We start from the raw sequence: 22,627 nt of genomic DNA on the forward strand, positions 1-22,627 counted from the left end.
TCCTTCACAATCTCCATCAGTACTGGAACACCACAGGGCAGTAGTCTTAATCCCCAGCTCTACTCACTTTACACCTATTGACTGTGTAGCTCAGAATGACAACAACACCATCCACAAATTTGCTGACAGTTCCACAGTAGTGGGTTGTATAAAAAGGGAGATGAGTCAGCCTACACTAGGGAGATTGAAAACTTGGCTGAATGGTGTACCAACAACAACCTTGCACTCAATGTTACCGAAACCAAGGAGTTGATTTTCTTTTATTTCAGGGAGGGAAAACCAGAGGTGTACAATCCAGTGATCAGTGGGGGGATCAGAGGTGGAGTGAGTGATCTAAGTTCTTGGAAGTCACTATCTCCAAGGAGCTTTCCTGGATCCAGCACTCTAATGGCATCATGAAGAAAATGCCAGGAGATCCTCAGGAGTTGCTGAGGTTTGGTATGATATCAGAAACCCTGGCAAATTTCGACATATGTGTTGTAGAAAGTATGCTGACCGACTGCATCATGGATTGGTATGGGGATACCAATACTCCTGAGCATAAAACTCTGCAAAAGGTAGTGGACACAGCCCAGGTCATCCCAGATAAAACCCTCCCTACCATTGAAGACATCTACAGGGAATGCTGCCATCAGAGAAAAGCAGCAATCATCAAGGATCCACACCATTCGGCACATGCTCTGTTCTTGCTGCTACCATCATGAAAGAGGTATAGGTGCCACAAGACTTGCACCACCAGGATCAGGAACAGCTGCTACCCAGACTCCAGAACAGCAAACTTAATCTGTAACTTATATAAGGACTCTTTCTTTTGAAATTTATTAATATATTTTTTCTCTCTGTGTATTACACAGTCAAATTGTTTACATTTCTTTATTTGTTTACATGTGTACCTTGAGTCAGTTTTTTTTTCACTGCCAAGAAGTGGTAATTCTGCCTTTCCTGCAGGAAAAAATCTCAGGGTTGTATGTTATGTCATGTATGTACTGTGACAATAAATCGGAACCTGGACTGTGCATCGGGGTCCATTTTTACTGAACAGCCAGTTGTAGGGTGGGCAAGCTGGGGAGATCGAAATTAAGGAATGGGAATGTTTTTGGAGTAAATGTGAATCATCTTTTACTGCAAAGCAGAGTGGTTGTTCTGGGTAACCTGCTGCTACAGTAGTCTGAAAAGCACAGAGATATTCTCTGTCTCGTGCTCTTGTCTTGATAACTTCACTGCAAGTTGGACAAAATCTGAATGGGCTCAAATATAATGCTACCTTCTCTTTTGGATAGGCCCGTGAAGCCGGTGCAGATGATATCCTGGACATTTCAAAGTGTGAGTTGTCAGAGGTAAGATGGGGCAATAATAGGCTCGTATAGATGCAAATATTAGTTCCATTAGGCAACAGGATACCTGTTCTAGCCCACTGGTGAGGCTTAATTAATAAGATGCAGGTTTACAGGGTTTGCTGAATCCTTTAGGGAAGCAATTGCCATTAAAGAGTTTTATCCATTAGTCTGAAACAGTTTTATGTCAATTCAAAATAGGGCATCTGATTTTCATACACAATACTCCTCCAAATATCCTTTTAACTTGTAAGCATTTTAACTGATCATCAGGTTAATTAAAGATAAATTTTGTCCAGGACACCAGGGATAATTCTCCTGCTCTTCTAATAGTGACATGGAATCGTATAAGTTGGGAACATGGATAGGAGCCTCTGCTTCAACTCATAATTGCACCTTAAACATGGCATCTCCTTATATCCTACATTAAGTTTCAGTTTAAGTTGCAGAGTGAGATTTGAACCCACATCTTATTGATTTAGAGATTAAATGGAGTCACGAAAGAGTTAATCTCCATCAGAATAGACCAATGTGTAGGAATGTTAAGGTGTAGTAGTCACGGCTGCATAATGATAATGGGATGAACTGAGTCTTAGCATGTAATATAATGGATGAGACTAGTTGGGTAACCGAATACTAGACCTAGAATAATATGTGATTTCTGGAACCAGGGCCATCCTTCCCCAGCCTTGTTCCTTCTCTCCTGCAAACTGTTGTCGGTTTGGAAAAGAAAACAAACGTTGGGAATAGTTTAGTGAGGAGATCTTCATCATGCAGGGTAAATATGGTTTTGTTAGACTATTCAACAGCTAATTCCAGGTCTACAGTCAAAGTACATCTCTCAGCTGCAATTACAGTACTAGCTGGCCATCAGTGGAAAGAATTGTGGCTGATTTACATGGTCTTATCAGTGCATAATAGATTTTTAATGTTACTTGGATGGGATTTTGTGTGATGCTGTTTACTTTGCAATCTTGTGTCACCAGATTCCAGTCAGTGTCTTTTCCATGTGCAGAGTCTTGCAGAAGAAGGTAAGTTTTCTGCATGTACTTGCTCTCTTCCACCTTCTGCCTGTGATTGATAGCCCTGCTACTTCCTGTGTGCCAGCTTTTATCTTCTCTTTTCATTGTGTCCTTGGGTGTGATAATAAGAATGAAGAGAGTTTAGTATCACCAAGTTGATCGGCCATGTCAAAGGTTGAAGAAAAATCAAGACGTCACAGGCTTTTTTGTTACTTAAGTAATAGCGGTTCACAGACACTCAGTAACTCTGCAGGGACTTCTCTTTCTCTCATATCAGAAGAAGCACTAGACAATACTAATGGTGACTGTCTGCCTTACTGCAGGCAAAAGTTGGGTGTATTATGCATGTTACATTTTTAATATATTATTACATGACAATAAAAGGAATCTTGAACCTTGAGTTAAAGCATCATTCCAGGGCCAGGAAATCTGGAGGAATTCAGACTAAGAGTAGCATGCGAGATAGCGACGGGATGCCTGTTCCAAGTTGTTAAAGGCTGAAGACGGTCAATTGTGTGCATAAACAATAGGGCCTAGAGTGCTTTGAGGAAAGGGCTAATTATGGCAAAGAACTGTACTGAAGAAGTATGAATGATTCACACCATCAACTGGTATGGAGGACCAGGTAGTGATCTTCAGTCATTTTCCTTGGGGGCCAATGGAACAGGAGTTTCTATGGTTGAGATGAGCTTGGAGAGAGTGAAGACTAGAGAAGATGCAAGTTCAGAACCAGGGAAGGGCTGAATGCAAGATTGACCTCACAAGTCAGAGGAAAGGAATGAACTGGCTGAGGGAACTGAGTATTACAGTCTTAATGATCAAATATATAAACTTGCTTGAATTTTTTTTGTGTTAAAGTCAGCTTGTGCTGTATCTCCTCAGGATAAAACAACAGCAGGACAAATGAGCTACACAAATAATCTTTATTGCATATTGCTAGTGGAAATGGGAAGCATAAAGGAGGAGTATCTGTTGGTACTTATTTCTTTCTGCTATTACCACGTACAGAGTTTTGTTTGCTTTAAATAGTATTTTAAAAGTCGACATCAGACTCTACATGCAGTGGTCTTGGCTCGGAGCATACCCCGGTTGCTTCTCATAAGGTCCTTTACAATAGAGGTGCGGTTACATATCTTTAGCATGCGAAACCATCTCGATTTCATTAACTCTGTTAGTCACAAAGGTGTGAAACCTTGTGGTTTTGTTTACAATGTATGATAACTGGCTTTAATAGAGCCACTCTGGCTTTTCCCATGACAAATCCACAATGTATTTGCCCTTGGTTATTTCCCAGTACTAAATAACTGACGGTACCAAAACCACCTTCGCTTGCATCAGCAAAGTGGGGTAACTGAGCAAATGTGGCAATTTCAAAGCTTGTTGGTTTAAAACATCTGTTGACTTCAAAACTTCATAACATTTTAAGACTCTCAATCCAATTCATCCAATCGTATGCGATGGAATCTGATATAACTTAATTTCATCCAAATTTCCTTCTGCACAATTTTTGGCAGAAATTTCTTGGCTATTAATACTACCGATGCCAATATTCTGAAAGGATCGTATATTGAGCTTACGATCGAAAGAATACCTCTTCTTGTTAAAGGCCATTCTTTCAAAACAATTTTGAATTTGAAAACATCAGATTGAACACACCATTGCACCCCTAGAATTCTTTTGACAGGTAGAACGTCACAATCTAAATCAAGATGTTTTATCTCCTTTGCTTTTTCTGCCTCAAGAATAATAGCCAACACATCTCAAGTGTTGCTAATCCATTTCATGAGGAAGAAACCTCTTTTATTACAGATCTTGTTTAACTCATGATAAAGATCTATTGCTTCTTTTTCTGAAACCATTGATGTAAGTCAATAATCAATATAGAAATTATTTTTTTTTAAATTTTTTTATTTTTCACACCATAAATCACATTAGCCATGATATACACTTTTTCTTTTTCACACATATACAGTGACTTTTTCTCCCCCCCCTTCCCTCCTCCCAAGCCACCCCCCCACCCCCCCCCCCTCATCCATTTTAGGTATACAATCTAGGTTGCATTAAACCCGTCAGACAATGTTGTCATTCAACAAAAATACACCAGAAATTCTACTGAGTCCATTCTTTTCTTTCCTTCTCCTTCCATCAACTTAGGTAATGTTTGTCCCCGGTAGGCTTTCGCTATTGTATTTAATGTAAGGCTCCCATATTTGTTCGAATATTTCAATATTATTTCTTAAACTATATGTTATTTTTTCTAATGGAATACATTTATTCATTTCTATATACCATTGTTGTATTTTCAAATTATCTTCCAATTTCCAGGTTGACATAATACATTTTTTTGCTACGGCTAGGGCTATCTTAACAAATCTTTTTTGTGCATCCTCCAAATCAATTCCAAATTCTTTGTTTTTATGTTACTGAGGAGAAAGATCTCTGGATTCTTTGGTATATTGTTTTCTGTTATTTTATTTAATATCTGATTGAGATCTTCCCAAAATTTTTCTACTCTCTCACATGTCCAGATTGCATGAATTGTTGTTCCCATTTCTTTTTTACATCGAAAACATCTATCAGATACTGTTGGGTCCCATTTATTTAACTTTTGAGGTGTAATGTATAGTCTGTGTAACCAATTATATTGTATCATACGTAGCCTTGTATTTATTGTATTTCTCATCGTTCCAGAACATAAATTCTCCCATGTTTCCTTTTTTATCTTTATATTTAAATCTTGTTCCCATTTTTGTTTAGTTTTACCATTTGAAGAATTTTTCTGTCAGTTGTATTGGCAATGCCTGAAATAAGTACAATATCCTTGGAAAAATGTTCATTTTAATACAGTTTATCCTTCCTATTAGTGTTAGTGGTAGATCTTTCCAATGCTCTAAATCGTCCTGTAATTTTTTTCATTAGTGGATTATAATTGAGTTTATATAATTGGCCTAGATTTTTGTTTATTTGTACACCTAGGTATCTTATTGCCTGCATTTGCCATCTGAATGGAGATTCCTTCTTAAATTTTGAGAAATCCGCATTATTCATAGGCATTGCTTCACTTTTATTTACATTTATCTTGTAACCCGACACTTCTCCATATTCCTTCAATTTCTTATATAATTCTTTTATTGATAGTTCTGGTTCTGTTAAGTACACTATAACATCATCCGCAAATAGACTGATTTTATATTCCTTGTCTTTTATTTTTATTCCTTTTATATTATTATCTATTCTTATCAATTCTGCTAGTGGTTCTATAGCTAGCGCAAACAATAAAGGTGATAGTGGGCATCCCTGCCGCGTTGACCTGCTTAAGTTAAATTGCTTTGATACATGTCCATTTACTGTCACTTTCGCTAACGGTGCCTTATATAATGCTTTAATCCAATTAATATACTTCTCCGGTAAACTGAATTTTTGCAATACTTTGAACAAATAATTCCATTCTACTCTGTCGAAGGCCTTCTCTGCGTCTAAAGCAACTGCTACTGCAGGTGTTTTATTTCCTTCTACTGCATGAATTAAGTTAATAAATTTACAAATATTGTCTGTTGTGCGTCTTTTTTTGATAAATCCAGTTTGGTCTAAATTTACCATTTTCGGTACCTGTTCTGCTAATCTGTTTGCTAATAGTTTAGCTATTATCTTATAATCTGTGTTTAGCAAAGATATTGGTCTATATGACGCTGGTGAGAGTGGATCTTTCCCTTGTTTTAGTATTACTGTAATTATTGCTGTTTTACATGAATCTGGTAAGCTTTGTGTTTCATCAATCTGGTTGATTACATCCAGGAGGGGCGGAATTAATAAGTCTTTAAATGTTTTGTAGAATTCTATTGGAAATCCATCCTCCCCTGGTGTCTTATTATTTGGTAATTTTTTTTATTATCTCTTGTATTTCTACTGTTCCAAATGGTTCTGTTAATTTATTTTGTTCTTCTATTTGTTGTTTTGGTAGTTCAATTTTAGTCAAAAATTCATCTATTTTCCCTTCTTTCCCTTCGTTTTCAGTTCGGTATAATTGTTCATAGAATTCTCTAAAGTTTTCCTTAATTTCTTTTGGATTATATGTAATTTGTTTGTCTTTTTTCCTTGATGCCAATACCATTTTCTTAGCTTGTTCTGTCTTAAGCTGCCATGCTAAGATTTTGTGTGTTTTTTCACCTAGTTCATAATATTTCTGTTTTGTCTTCATTATATTCTTCTCCACCTTATATGTTTGTAATGTTTCATATTTTATTTTTTTATCCGCCAATTCTCTTCTTTTGGTTGTATCTTCCTTTATTGCTAATTTTTTTTCTATGTTTACTATTTCCCTTTCCAACTGCTCTGTTTCCTGATTATAGTCCTTCTTCATCTTGGTTACATAACTTATTATTTGCCCTCTAATGAATGCTTTCATTGCGTCCCATAGTATAAACTTATCTTCCACTGATTCCGTATTTACTTCAAAATACATTTTTAATTGTTTTCAATAAATTCTCTAAAATCCTGTCTTTTAAGTAGCATGGGGTTTAATCTCCATCTATATATTCTTGGAGGGATGTCCTCTAGCTTTACTGTCAATATTAAGGGTGAATGGTCCGATTATATTCTAGCTTTATATTCTGTTTTTCTTACTCAATCCTGCATACTAGCTGATAACAAAAATAGGTCTATTCTTGAGTATGTTTTATGTCTAGCCGAGTAGTATGAGTATTCCTTTTCTTTTGGGTTTTGTTTCCTCCATATATCCAAAAGTTTCATTTCTTGCATTGATTTAATTATAAATTTGGTTACTTTGTTCTTTCTGTTAATTTTTTTCCCCATTTTATCCATATTTGAATCCAAATTCAGGTTGAAATCCCCTCCTATTAGTATGTTCCCTTGCGTATTAGCTACCTTCAAAAAGATATCTTGCATAAACTTTTGATCTTCTTCGTTAGGTGAATATACATTAAGTAGATTCCAAAACTCCGAATATATCTGACATTTTATCATAACATATCTCCCTGCTGGATCTATTATTTCCTCTTCTATTTTAAATGGCACATTTTTACTAATTAATATAGCGACTCCTCTTGCTTTTGAATTATACGATGCTGCTGTTACATGTCCTACCCAATCTCTCTTTAATTTCTTGTGCTCCAATTCAGTTAAGTGTGTTTCTTGGATAAATGCTATGTCAATTTTTTCCTTTTTCAGTAAATTTAGTAGTTTCTTCCTTTTAATTTGGTTATGTATTCCATTAATATTTAAAGTCATATAGTTCAGCGTAGCCATTTTATAGTTTGTTTATCTTCTCTTTCCGTTTTTCCATCATTACCTTTCCTCCTTTTCCATTTCTGTTTTCTTATTTTAAACTCTTTATAAGACAACATTCCTACAACATCAAACATTTTCCTTATTCTCCTATTTCTATCTTCTTTATGCCCAATCTCCCCTTCCCCTCCTGAGTTGCCCTTTATCCCTTGTCGGACAACCACATCTCCCCTCTCCATTTGGGTTTGCGAATTCACTCGCAAGCGTCAACTGGTTTTGCAGTGACCGCTATTCCCCCCCACCCAGCCCCCCCCAGAAAAGATTTCGCTTTTCATATGTAACAAAGGTCACTCTTTTAATTCCATCCTTATTCTCTCTATTCCATTACCTTCCCTTATTAATTCTTGTCTATACTATCTATATTTTCCTCTAAGTACAGATACATTCACGTATGCACATTGTATCTATTCACTCTTATACCTCTTTACCCAGATACATATCAATTGTGATCATTTTTACTCTCATTACCCGTCTTCATTCTTCAGTCTATTTTTGTAATTGTTCTGCAAATTTTTGTGCTTCTTCTGGATCTGAGAATAGTCTGTTTTGTTGTCCTGGAATAAATATTTTCAATACCGCTGGATGCTTTAGTATAAATTTATACCTTTTCTTCCATAAAATTGCCTTTGCTGTATTGAACTCCTTTCTCTTCTTTAGGAGTTCAAAGCTTATATCTGGATAAATGAAGATTTTTTGCCCTTTATACTCCAGTGGTTTGTTGCCCTCTCTTACTTTTTCCATTGTCTTCTCCAGTACCTTTTCTCTTGTAGTATATCTTAGGAATTTTACTAAAATAGATCTTGGTTTTTGTTGTGGTTGTGGTTTAGAGGCCAATGCTCTATGTGCCCTTTCTATTTCCATTTCTTGCTGTAGTTCTGGACATCCTAGGGTCTTAGGGATCCAATCTTTTATAAACTCCCTCATATTCTTGCCTTCTTCATCTTCCTTAAGGCCCACTATCTTTATGTTATTTCTTCTGTTCTAATTTTCCATTATATCTATTTTCTGAGCTAACAGTTCTTGTGTCTCTGTAGCTTTTTTATTAGATTCCTCCAATTTCTTTTTTAAGTCTTCTACCTCCATTTCTGCTGCTACTGCCCGCTCTTCCATCTTGTCCATTTTCTTTCCCATTTCTGTTAAGGTCATATCTATTTTATTCATTTTCTCTTCTGTGTTGTTTATTCTTCTTCTTAAATCATTAAATTCCTGTGTTTGCCATTCTTTAAATGACTCCATGTATCCTCTAACAAGAGAAAGTATATCCTTTATCTTGCCTGTCCCTTCTTCTTCTATTTCACTGTACTCTTCCTCTTCTTCTTCCTCTGGGTTGGCCATCTGTTGTTTCTTTGTTGCCCTTTTCTTCTCTTCTTTCTTGTTTTCATTGTCTTCTGTGTTCTCTTCTTGCTGCAGGTGTTCTGCAGCTGTCGTTGCCGGCTGTGGAGATCGACTCCCCAGCTGGTCCCCCCTCCCGTTGGTGTGTTTTTTTTTCATGCGCGGTTGCGCACTTTTACTCGGCTCAGCGAGCCATTTTTGTAGTCCTATTTCTACCGACCTGAGGAAGCGGGCTTCTCTCTCCACAGCGGGCCTCTTCGGACAGGTAAGGCCTTCTCCTTCTTCCTCCGTTGTCTTCTCTTCCTCTCTTCTTACCGTTGATTTTGATTTTTCTTTTTTTGTCGCCATCTTCTTTCCACCTTTATACTCACTTTTCTTTAACTTTTATTTCTGTGCCTTTGTGTTTTCCCTTGTTTTTCCCGACTTTTCTGGAGAGGGCTGGAGTTCACTGTCCGGCCACTACTCCATCACGTGACTCCTCTCTTTATATAGAAATGATTTCTGATGATGTTTATAGTTTGAGAACTAAATTGCTCTTCATTATCTTCAGCATATTTTCTGAGAGCAAAATTTGCACAACTCGGTGATAAAGTTGCTCCAAATAGATGAACTAACATTCTGTATTCAATCATGTCTTTACTGTAATCTCCGTTAGGCCACCATAACAATCATAAAAAAATCACAATCTTTTGATGGTATTTTCACTTGATGAAACATCGCTTCAATATCTGCAGCAATTACAATAGGCTCCTTACAAAATGTAATCAAAACACCTATTAAAGTACTGGTTAAGTCTGGACCTTATAGAAGTTGAGAGTTCAATGAAACTCCTACACGTAGTTTCTTTTGTGGATGTATAACTCCATGATGAGGTAATTACCTTTTTTTTTAACCATCTTTATGTTCCAAGATATCTTCTGATAGTTTTTCTATACATAACCCTTGGATATCATGTCCAACATGACATTTGTATATTCCAAATGAAAGAAAGAATTTCTCTTGAATTTTCTGTTCAAATTTAGCTGTTCTGCAGTTATTTAATTATCTGGCATACAATTTTCTTTTTTCTTCAGAGGTAATGCTATACAGTAATGGCCATCAACATGTTTTTTTTGAAGACTTTATTTAAAATTTTATAACATGAATACAATAAAGAATTACATTTAAAGAAAAATAGAGAAAAAAAATTTAAAAAGGTATGATTACAATATTACATCAGAAAACTACACAAAATAACCCCCCCCATTAATTGTAACACAATATTAATAGTCTAACTCAAAATTAGTCCAACCCTCCCCCCAAAATAAAGAGTGAAGAGTTAATAAAATTGACAATAATCCGCCTCACGGACCCGTCCCCTGAAACCCTCTGGGATCAGTTGAAGACTACCATACTGCAATCCACTGAAGAGGTACTGGGCTTCTCCTCCAGGAAAAACAAGGACTGGTTCGACGAAAACAGCCAGGAAATCCAGGAGTGCTGGCAAAGAAGCGAGCTGCCCACCAGGCTCACCTTACAAAGCCGTCCTGTCCAGAGAAGAAACAAGCCTTCTGTCGCGCATGCAGCCATCTTCAGCGCAAACACCGGGAGATGCAAAATGAGTGGTGGACTAGCCTCGCCAAACTAACCCAGCTCAGCGCGGACATTGGCGACTTCAGGGGTTTCTACGAGGCTCTAAAGGCTGTGTACGGCCCCTCACCCCAAGTCCAAAGCCCGCTGCGTAGCTCAGACGGCAAAGTCCTCCTCAGCGACAAGATCTCCATCCTCAACCGATGGTCAGAACACTTCCAATCTCTTTTCAGTGCCAACCGCTCAGTGGAAGATTCCGCCCTGCTCCAGCTCCCTCAACAGCCCCTAAGGCTAGAGCTGGATGAGGTCCTCACCCAGGATGAGACATATAAGGCAATCGAACAACTGAAAAGTGTCAAAGCAGCAGGTATGGATGGAAACCCCCCCAGAGGTCTGGAAGGCTGGCGGCAAAACTCTGCATGCCAAACTGCATGAGTTTTTCAAGCTTTGTTGGGACCAAGGAAAACTGCCTCAGGACCTTCGTGATGCCACCATCATCACCCTGTACAAAAACAAAGGCGAGAAATCAGACTGCTCAAACTACAGGGGAATCACGCTGCTCTCCATTGCAGGCAAAATCTTCGCCAGGATTCTCCTAAATAGAATAATACCTAGTGTCGCTGAGAATATTCTCCCAGAATCACAGTGCGGCTTTCGCGCAAACAGAGGAACTACTGACATGGTCTTTGCCCTCAGACAGCTCCAAGAAAAGTGCAGAGAACAAAACAAAGGACTCTACATCACCTTTGTTGACCTCACCAAAGCCTTTGACACCGTGAGCAGGAAAGGGCTTTGGCAAATACTAGAGCGCATTGGATGTCCCCCAAAGTTCCTCAACATGATTATCCAACTGCACGAAAACCAACAAGGTCGGGTCAGATACAGCAATGAGCTCTCTGAACCCTTCTCCATTAACAATGGTGTGAAGCAAGGCTGTGTTCTCGCACCAACACTCTTTTCAATCTTCTTCAGCATGATGCTGAACCAAGTCATGAAAGACCCCAACAATGAAGACGCTGTTTACATCCGGTACCGCACGGATGGCAGTCTCTTCAATCTGAGGCGCCTGCAAGCTCACACCAAGACACAAGAGAAACTTGTCCGTGAACTACTCTTTGCAGATGATGCCGCTTTAGTTGCCCATTCAGAGCCAGCTCTTCAGCGCTTGACGTCCTGCTTTGCGGAAACTGCCAAAATGTTTGGCCTGGAAGTCAGCCTGAAGAAAACTGAGGTCCTCCATCAGCCAGCTCCCCACCATGACTACCAGCCCCCCCACATCTCCATCGGGCACACAAAACTCAAAACGGTCAACCAGTTTACCTATCTCGGCTGCACCATTTCATCAGATGCAAGGATCGACAATGAGATAGACAACAGACTCGCCAAGGCAAATAGCGCCTTTGGAAGACTACACAAAAGAGTCTGGAAAAACAACCAACTGAAAAACCTCACAAAGATAAGCGTATACAGAGCCGTTGTCATACCCACACTCCTGTTCGGCTCCGAATCATGGGTCCTCTACCGGCATCACCTACGGCTCCTAGAACGCTTCCACCAGCGTTGTCTCCGCTTCATTCTCAACATTCATTGGAGCGCTTTCATCCCAAACGTCGAAGTACTCGAGATGGCAGAGGTCGACAGCATCGAGTCCACGCTGCTGAAGATCCAGCTGCGCTGGGTGGGTCACGTCTCCAGAATGGAGGACCATCGCCTTCCCAAGATCGTATTATATGGCGAGCTCTCCACTGGCCACCGTGACAGAGGTGCACCAAAGAAAAGGTACAAGGACTACCTAAAGAAATCTCTTGGTGCCTGCCACATTGACCACCGCCAGTGGGCTGATATCGCCTCAAACCGTGCATCTTGGCGCCTCACAGTTTGGCGGGCAGCAACCTCCTTTGAAGAAGACCGCAGAGCCCACCTCACTGACAAAAGGCAAAGGAGGAAAAACCCAAAACCCAACCCCAACCAACCAATTTTCCCCTGCAACCGCTGCAACCGTGTCTGCCTGTCCCGCATCGGACTTGTCAGCCACAAACGAGCCTGCAGCTGACGTGGACATTTACCCCCTCCTTAAATCTTCGTCCGCGAAGCCAAGCCAAAGAAAAAAACAGAATTAATAGTCTAACTCAAAATTAATCCAACCCTCCCCCCAAAATAAAGAGTGAAGAGTTAATAAAATTGACAATATTATATATGAAAAAAAATACCCACTTACAAAAAAGAGATAAAACTTAACCTAAAAAAATTCTAACAACAACAACAAAGAAAAAAAAAATTGTCAATACTAAAATATCACACTTAAACATATATTTAAATCAAACTTAAATGCATATAATTAGCAAACGGAGTCCACTTTAACTTATAAAAAGACATCTTATCCTGAATTGTTTCCATAGTCAAACAAAATTTCATTTCCAAATACCACTTATCTAAAGTTAGTATATTTCTATCTTTCCAAGTAAGTGCTATACATTTCTTAGCCACAACTAACGCTAAATAAATAAATGAAATCTGATAATCCTCTAAACCTAAATCGATTAATGATTGCATGTTCCCTAATAAAAATATATCGGGATCTAATACAAGATGGATATTATATAAACTGTTAAAAACAGATTGAATACCTTTCCAAAACTGTTGCAATCGATCACAAAGCCAAACAGTATGCAAAAAAGTATTGGCCGTCTGATCACATCGAAAACAAGAATCCAACTTACTAAAATCAAATTTTTTTAAGTTCTCCGACGTTAAATATAGCTGATGAATAAAATTATAATTAATCATCGCTAGTCTAGCATTAATTAATTTCCGAATACTATTCTGACAAATTTCCATCCAAGCTTCTTCAGCTATTTTATGTCCTAAATCTTTTTCCCATTTCAACTTATCTTTATCCCAGTCTTTTTTACTATCAATTTCTTGTAAAATACAATACAAATCAGATATATATCCCTTTTTTGGTATTGAAAGTACATATTCTTCAAAACTAGATTCAGGCAATAAAATCATATGTCGACCACATAACTGTTTTACAAAAGATCTTAATTGATAATATACAAATAAAGAATTTGCACTAATACCATATTTCCTTTGTAATTCATCAAAGGAACAAAAACAACCCTCAGAAAAACAATCAGATACATTTTTTATTCCCTTCTTTTCCCATTGTTTCAAAGTGGCATTGGAGACCGTAAAAGGAACAAGTTGATTATTATATAATGGCAATCTTCCAGAATATATATTTTTAAGTCCCAATTTTTTAAGTTCAATAAATATTTCAATATTGGCACATCATAAGTTCGTAATAAATTTTTATTCCATCAAAACAAAAACTCATGAGGAAATTTTTCTAAAATAACTGCCATTTTTATCTTTACCCAACTAGGTGGGTCATCCATATTCATTAATGCACTAAGAAATTTGAATTGAGCTGCTTCATAATAATGCTGAAAATTCGGTAATCTTAAACCTCCAAATTGAAAATCCCACATCAATTTTCTCATTGCTACTCTCGGAAATTTTCCCTTCCATAAGAATTCTCTAATCGCTTTATATAAATCTTTAAAAAAACTTTAAAAAAAAAAAAAATAAGGAATTGATTGAAACAAATATTGTATTCTAGGAAAAATATTCATTTTTATGGTATTAATCCTCCTTAGTAAACCCAAAGGTAGATCCCTCCACCTAATCAAATCTAATTTAATCCTTTTCATTAAAGGAAAATAATTAATTGAATATAATTCTTGAAATTCCATATTAACATTAATTCCTAAATATTTAATTTGTGTAGTCCACTTCAAATTTGTAATATTTTTATATACTGAATAATCACCTTTACAAATTGGTAAAACTTCACTTTTGGTCCAATTTACTTTGTAACCAGATAATTGGCCATAAATTTCTAAACATTCTTGAATTGCAGGTAAAGAAATATCCGGATCCACCAAATATAATAAAACATCATCAGCAAATAAATTAATCTTATATTCCTCATTCAGAACTCTCATACCTTTAACATTTTCATTTTGACGTATTAATTGTGCTAAAGGTTCAATAACTATAGCAAATAAAGCAGGTGACAACGGACATCCTTGTTTAGTAGATCTTGTCAAACTAAAAGATTCTGAAATTTGGCCATTAACAGCAATTCTAGCCTTCGGGCTATTATATAAAGCCTTTATCAACCCAATAAATGAAGAACCAAAACAAAATTTCTCAAGTACTTTGAACAGAAACTTCCATTCCACTCTATCAAAAGCCTTTTCTGCATCCAATGAAACCACTATTGGATAATTCAACTGAAATTTAGATTTATTTATCAAGGTTATTAACCGTAAAATATTATCTGACGCATACCTGTTTTTTATAAATCCCGTTTGATCACCATGTATAATTTTATGCAGATATTGAGCTAATCTATTAGCCATAATTTTAGCTACAATTTTATAATCTACATTTAACAACGAAATTGGTCTATAAGAAGAAACCTGTAAAGGGTCTTTATCTTTTTTTGGTATAACTGTAATTATTGCATTAGAACAAGACTCAGGTAATTGAAAAGTATTATAAGTTTGTTGTAATGCATCCTTATAAATAGAAGATACATCAGCATAAAAGACTTTATAAAACTCTATAGAAAACCCATCTTCACCAGGTGCCTTTCCATTTGGCATGTCTCTTATTGCCCTTTCTGTAAAAGGTTTATCTAACTCTTGTCTGTCTTCTTGATTCAATTGTGGCAAGTTAATATTTTCCAAGAAAGAATCTATTGCGTCTCCAGTTACATCTTTACATTCCGAAGTATGCAATTGTTTATAGAAATTACAAAATTCGTCAGTAATCTCCTTTTGATTAAAAGTAATACCTGATTTCTTTCTAATCGCTGGTATAATCCTAGATAATTGTTCCTTTTTTAATTGCCATGACAAAACTTTATGAGCTTTCTCAACCCATTCATAAAACTTATGCTTAGTTCGATTCATTAAACATTCAAACCGAAATGTTTGTAATTCATTATATTTAAATTTTAAATTAGTTAACTGATTCTTTTGTGTTTCGGTAGCATGTTTTTGAAATTCTTTTTCAGTAGCAGTTATCTTTTCCTCTAAGTCTTCAATCTCTTTAATTCTCTCCTTCTTTACTTTAGAGGCATAACTGATAATTTGGCCTCGCAAAAAAAGCTTTCATTGCATCCCATAAAACAAAATGACTAGAAACAGAATTACAGTTAATACCAATAAAAATTTCAATTTGCTGTTTTAAAAAAACTAATAAATTCTGGTTTTTGCAATACTGTATTAAATCTCCATCTTGAAGCTTTCTGAACATCTTGTGAACTCAAATATTCTAATAATAATAGTGGGCCATCAACATGTTTAACAGAATTTGAAACTAAATCCTTCTTTGAAGGTTCTTGAATATCTTTGAGACATTTAGGAAAATCCATTTTAAACTTGATCCCACAGATCATTAAGTTTCACAGCTGAAATTCTGTTGACATTCATGTTCAACGTCTCCTGATCATTATTTGTTTTTCCACCTAATGATCCATTAATCATCTATCCAAGCAGAAAATCTGTCATTTTGCTAGAGGTTTGAGAGCTTTTGGTACATATAATCTAATTAACATCTCAGTCTTAGGTAAGAAAACCTGTTGTGGATCATCCTTATTCACAGGCATAGTCTTCTGAGTATATATACTTGGAAGATCGCAAAATTCATTGCTATTTAATCCAGCAATCTGTAAACCTGAAACTATATTAATTTCAATGTTTCTTTCATCATTCATTGTCTTCAATAAGATCTGTGATCTTTTTCCATGAAGATTAAGTTTATTCATTAATTCAAAAGTACAAAATGATATGGTACTTCCTGGATCAAGAAATGCTAGGTCTTCAGTTTGAAGTTCCCCTTTTTAGCTTTAACCTGCATAGGAACAATTGAGAAAGCTCAATAACTTTCACCAGACCCAGTAAGACTGTTTGTCTGAACTGAACCTGAAGTATCCTCTCTGACTGTGTCTTTAGTCTTGGATTCAGATTGTTTGACTTCCTTCTCAACTTTACATCGTTGAGTGTGCAGTAATTTGGGATGCTTTACACTGCATATATCACAACTGAGTTGCTTATTGCAAGTTTTGTTGATGTGTCCTTTACACAAATAGCCAAAATATATTCCATTCTTCTTTAAAAAGGTTAATTTCTCATCATGCAACTTTTTCTCGAATCGTGAACATCTTTCTGAAGCATGCTTATCTTTGCAATGCAAACAGCTTCCCTGAACAGTGTGATTCCTTTATTTCCTTGTTCTTTCTTGTGCTTGTATCTGATGCAGTAGTAACAAAGGTACTTCCCTTCGGTTTTTGTTGAGACGATGATTTAGACTTCTTTACATTTTTAGGAACTATTGAAATATCCTTAATATTTCCAAATACTAGTACAGTGTTAACATGCACATGCCATTCCAAAAACTGTACAACATCCTTCCGGGAAGCATCTTAAGCTCTACACTTTGTTCTCCATAAATCCTTAATTGTATAAGGCAATTTGTTTATAATAATCGACAAATTAGCAAGCAAATTCAGCCCTTGCAAATGTACACTACTTCCTTTTGCGTTACAACATCCTTTCAGAAAGTGTCTGTATTGTTACAAGCCCAGAGGACCCCAACACTCAGCAGCAATAGAAATTCACCAAGACAACACTTAAACAAAAGTTGCTTTTAATTATCTTTAAACATGAAAACAGGATCAAACTTTAACTTATTACTATTAACTTAACTAACCTAACTTAACCCCCTTCTAATTCTAAGTTCACGTGTATGTAATGTGCATGTAAGTTCAGAAAGGTTCTTTGATTCACAGTCTAGTCTCACTTCTCATTCCTCCAAGTTCACTGGTTGCAGGCAATTCTTATACTATGCACAGAATTTAACATTTATAAAGTTCACCAGGTTTTGGTACTTGAAAGGTAAATGGTTACTGCTCAGGAAGATTCTTGTCGGTTTTCAGAAAGAGATTTGTTGTTCCTGGACACAAACTGATCCCTTTTCTTCCTTCTTCTTTGGCTTGGCTTCGCGGACGAAGATTTATGGAGGGGGTAAATGTCCACGTCAGCTGCAGGCTCGTTTGTGGCTGACAAGTCCGATGCGGGACAGGCAGACACGGTTGCAGCGGTTGCAGGGGAAAATTGGTTGGTTGGGGTTGGGTGTTGGGTTTTTCCTCCTTTGCCTTTTGTCAGTGAGGTGGGCTCTGCGGTCTTCTTCAAAGGAGGTTGCTGCCCACCAAACTGTGAGGCGCCAAGATGCACGGTTTGAGGTGATATCAGCCCACTGGCGGTGGTCAATGTGGCAGGCACCAAGAGATTTCTTTAGGCAGTCCTTGTACCTTTTCTTTGGTGCACCTCTGTCACGGTGGCCAGTGGAGAGCTCGCCATATAATACGATCTTGGGAAGGCGATGGTCCTCCATTCTGGAGACGTGACCCACCCAGCGCAGCTGGATCTTCAGCAGCGTGGACTCGATGCTGTCGACCTCTGATCCCTTTTAATCAACCACTTTCCCCATCAGGGTTTTCCAGATGATAACCTCTTCTTTCAGGTCACCACAGAGTTCCTTTTTGTTTCTCTTATTTCAAGTGCAAAATTAGAGATAATACACGGCCAATGTCAGTAAGTCAAGGCTCGCCGAAAGGAAGACTGACAGCTTAGCAGAGATTCACCACCAGCCAGTCCTCTCCTTTTGCATGAACCACAAGGGTTTTGACCAGGCTTAACTAAGCACTCACAGCCCATCTTCCAAATGGGGGTTTTTCCACAAGCTTGCTAGTTTGTCCTGTTCCAGTCCCAGCTGTTGCTGCAGAACTGATCTCCTTCTCTTTCTCAGAGAAAAAGCTGTTCAACTCTCTCTGCTTGCAAAAACCACATGTCCCTCTTAGAACAGCAAGCGCACTCCAGACAGTCTATGGCTCTGAACTAGTCCTCCGATCTCTTTCATCTGTTGCTTTTCAAAACAGCAATCCATTGGTGAAGTCTCTTGGGCACTCTTCAACGCTTTTGCAAAGGCTCTTGGCGCCAGCCTGTCTAGCATGAGCAGAGCTCCAGTATTTTAAATGAGATCAGTTTTAAAGCGTTTGAATGTGACCCACACTAAAAAACCTGTCCCAATTTATCTCCCAAAAACATATCTATATACAATACAAACACAACATAATCTGTCACAGTATGCTTATAAAGCCTTTGGGTCCTCTGATTTTATTGCTGACCAAGAAAGAATCTTGTCTGTGTGCCCTTGTGATTTTATGTTCATTGCTGTAATAATGATACAATAATTCTTTTGCCTTTTTAAAACCTTGTTCTGGATTTGTATATTGGCAACTTTTGACTAACTCCTTCACCTGTCCTCCAGTATACTTTTTAAAGTAATAAAGACTACCTTTAATATTTAATATTTTTCTTTCAATGTAATATTCAAAAGGTTTTATGAACATCAGATATTGTAATGGATCTCCATTAAGAACTGGAATTTCCTTCTTGGGTAAACTGTATGAATCTTGTTGCTGCGCTAACATAGCAGAGATTTAATTTTGTTTTACTATGAGTGATAGTATATTGTCTTGTCCACCATAACTTATGACTGGCTGTCTTGAGGTTAATGGAGAAAACTGATCTTGAACTGGTGTCATAGGTTTAGGACCTTGAGTTGTATGTGATGAGGATCCTTTGACTGTAAGTGATAGCATTGGTGGAGATCCTCGACTTGTAGCTGGTTCTCCAGCAACATGTAGAGACATCAATGGTTGATTATGATCAACTCGCATATTTGACCTTTCTTGAAATACCTTCCTTTCGGGAAGTTCCTTATATTGTGCGCTCTGGAGAGATAGAATGTCGTTAGCTCTTTTCATAGGATTGGTCATTGTCATTGGAGCACTAGCAGCGACACCCATGGCTCCTTGCTCGAGTATATTTGTTTCTTGTGGCTGCGTTACCCATTGCTCTGCTGGTAGGTTAGGTGCTAGCCCTTTGGGTATGTCACTTTGAGTGACAAATCTAGCAGAAGCCTGAGCTAATGCTTTCACTTTGGCCATATTCATAGTATGTTGTTCCTCAAGCTCTAGTTTTTTCTCTATTCAATAATCTATTTTGTTCTTTTTGCTGTTTCTTGATTTCAGCTTCTTGCCTTAGTTGCTGATTCTTCATTTCAGCTTCCATATCCTCTAGACCATATTTTTTTTCCAACCACTGATGTGCACAGACAGTAGCCAAGTCTGCTTGTGTCTAAGCATGCATAGCTGATATGCTTGAAGCTCACAAAGTTTTACTTGCTCTAGATGCCTTTGAAGACTTTGAAGATCTTCCTGTGCTCATAACCTTGGAAATACTATCATCAGGATTCACATCTGAACTTTCAGATACTGCTGATTGAGTCTCTTATCTTCTGCATTTTGCTTGGTACAGCACCAATGGGACTTTGCAACACATTAATCTGTTCCAGTTCCACTAACCTTTAAGCTGGCTTATGAGGCCTGCAGTGCCTTAAAAGTTCAATTCTTGCTTGATAGTTGAAGCTGCTTCTTCTTTGGTAACTGGCTCCATCCTCCTCCATTGTTGGTCCAAATTGCTGGCTCAACTCACAACCGTACAGTTCTTTGAGAGGAGCTGTTTGCTCAAGGTCTTTAGCCCGACAAAACTTCTTATCCATCTTGGTTTCTTCGCACTGCAACCTGGCTTCTCCTGGTTCATGGCAACTGTAAACAAATTTGTATCTTACATGTTCCCTTTAAGAGCATTGCTGCTGGTTAGTTGAATTTTCTCTGTGATATGCACACAAGCTTTGTTATTTTATGTTTATAACGACATTTGCTGAGCTTCCTGCCAATTCTGGCTGCTAACATTAGCTTATCTTTTTCAAGGTCACTCACTGGTGTCTGGCCAGACTGTAGCTCAATTTTAAACTGTACAATTCACAGAAATATTCTCACAGAGGCTTCTGAAATATTCTATTATTACAGCATCGATTCCATTTGATTTAAATCAAGTTTTAATTCTTTAGACATATTTTACGAGCCTTTTCTCCAAACAAAATTCACAATAAGATTTTTCTTTGAATTGAAATATTGATGACACTTTCCTTATTGTAATCTATCCTTATTTCAAAGTATCATCTTTCAAAAGCATGAGCTATAATATTCCAAATTTCAATCTCTTTAATCCAATAAATCCAACTCTGATTGCTTCTTTACGTAGCTTTAAAACAGATCAGCATTTTGCATAACTTCTCATTAAGACTTTCATAACGATAAATAACAAAGCATATAATGTTGAAATATAAAACATATATAAAGAAACTCAAACTTTAAAGAGATTCATAATGATATGGATAAACACAATTCAAAGACAACTTTTTCATGCTCACGCCTTCTCTACATCCTGAACAATAATGACTAAGCCATTAATCTGCGCAGATATTACGACATATATTGTAGTCACTACAAACAATAGTCTCTAAAAGATAAAGGCACAAAATTAACTAAGAATTAAAACACACAAGGTTTTAACCTTTACACCTGCCCTTCTACATTAGAGTGAGAGTAGAAGAGTAGAAGATAACAGCTCAAAAATATTGTTGGAAGGAGGGGAAAGGTGTTTTATCTTTGGATTTTCCCTGCGATTGTCATAATTTTGTCAGATAAATGCAGGACAGTACTGCTTAATGTGCTCTATCTGGGTTTGACAATGACTGGTGAAAGTATTTTCTTGTTGTGTTAAGGGTGTTATTTGGATATGAAGGAATGGAGATGTGTAATTCAAGGTAAACATCCAGGGTGAGGGAAAGTAATGATTCTTTGAGGAATCGAGCATCAGAGGTTCAAGTGAAGGTGTGTTTCTGTAGGTGTTTTCACACTGCAGGCGAATGGTGACCCTACTTTGTCCCAGAGAAATTCCCAGAAATTCAGGGCCTTCCAGGCCTTTCACACCGTGGTCCAAATTCCTGGGAATTTGCCCTCCTTGGCAATTTAGGGGGAGTCCCTCCCGCATCCGATGCATGCACAGGAGTTAGAGTAGGATTCCCCCCCCCCCCGTCGATTACCCACCTGCTCCTTCCCTCCCGATCGTCAGTAGATCGCTCGTCCACCCACTCCTTCTTTCCTGGCTGTCAGTATGTCACTCGCCCGCTCCCTCCCCAGTCCCCCCATGCTTTGGGGCCGCTTCGCCACGTCGCAACAGTGGCACAATGCGGGATGAATGGCCAACTTCATTTCCCATAATCCCTCATGAAGCTGGAATCGCTCTGGGAAATACAGCTGCGTGTGGGAGGGCTTTACGTTCAGGGGTATTGGCGTCCCCATACTAGACCACGATATACCTGCTGATCATTTTTCCACCGCATATCTGTAGAAATTTGCCAGGGTTTCAGTTGCCATACCAAACCTCTGCAAACTCCTGAGGAAATAGAGGTGCTGATGTGCTTTCTTCACAATGATATTGGTATGTTGGGTCCAGAAAAGATCCTTAGAGATTATGACTACCAAGAACTTAAATTTGCTCACCCTCTCCACCTCTGATTCCCCCATTGATCACTGGATTTTATACTTTTGGCTTTCCCTTCCTGAAGTCAACAATCAGCTCCCTAGTTTTGGTGACATTGAGTGTAAGATTGTGGTTGGGGCACCATTCAGTCAAGTTTTCAATCTCCCTCCTGTATGCTGACTCATCACCTTTCTTTATACAACCTACTATCCTGGTATTGTCGGCAAATCTGTAGATGGCATTATTGTTGTACTGACAAAGTGTAAAGTGAGTAGAACAGGGAGCTAAGAACACAGCCCTGATGGAGATTGTGGAGGAGATGTTCTTACTAATCTTCTCTGATTGTGGTCTGGAGGTGAGGAAATCCAAAATCCAATTATACTGTGAGGTGCTAACTCCCTGGTCTTGAAGTTTGCTGATCAGTTTTGAGGGGACAATGGTGTTAAATGCCGAACTGTAATCGATAAAGAGCATTCTGATGTATGCATCTTTACTGACCAGGTGTTCCAGGGCTTTGTGTAGAGTCATTGAGATG

The 22,627-nt window shown here is 37.8% G+C and overlaps 1 protein-coding gene across 11 annotated transcripts in view; it reads left to right on the forward strand.

Annotated features, from left to right (window-relative positions):
* The window catches only part of lrsam1 (leucine rich repeat and sterile alpha motif containing 1), a 125,919-nt gene that overhangs the window by 10,386 nt on the left and 92,906 nt on the right, over window positions 1-22,627 (forward strand). For 9 of the 11 annotated variants that reach the window (XM_069933746.1, XM_069933755.1, XM_069933809.1 and 6 more), the window contains exons 2-3: window positions 1,281-1,337; window positions 2,321-2,365. In XM_069933746.1, the coding sequence (XP_069789847.1) occupies window positions 1,281-1,337; window positions 2,321-2,365 (102 nt within the window). Of the gene's footprint in view, window positions 1-1,280; window positions 1,338-2,320; window positions 2,366-22,627 lie in introns of those variants that run through there. The other 2 variants (XM_069933836.1, XM_069933826.1) reach the window with 2 other exon arrangements.

Source organism: Narcine bancroftii, chromosome 1, assembly GCF_036971445.1.
Source record: "Narcine bancroftii isolate sNarBan1 chromosome 1, sNarBan1.hap1, whole genome shotgun sequence".
NCBI classification, from domain to species: Eukaryota; Metazoa; Chordata; class Chondrichthyes; order Torpediniformes; family Narcinidae; genus Narcine; species Narcine bancroftii.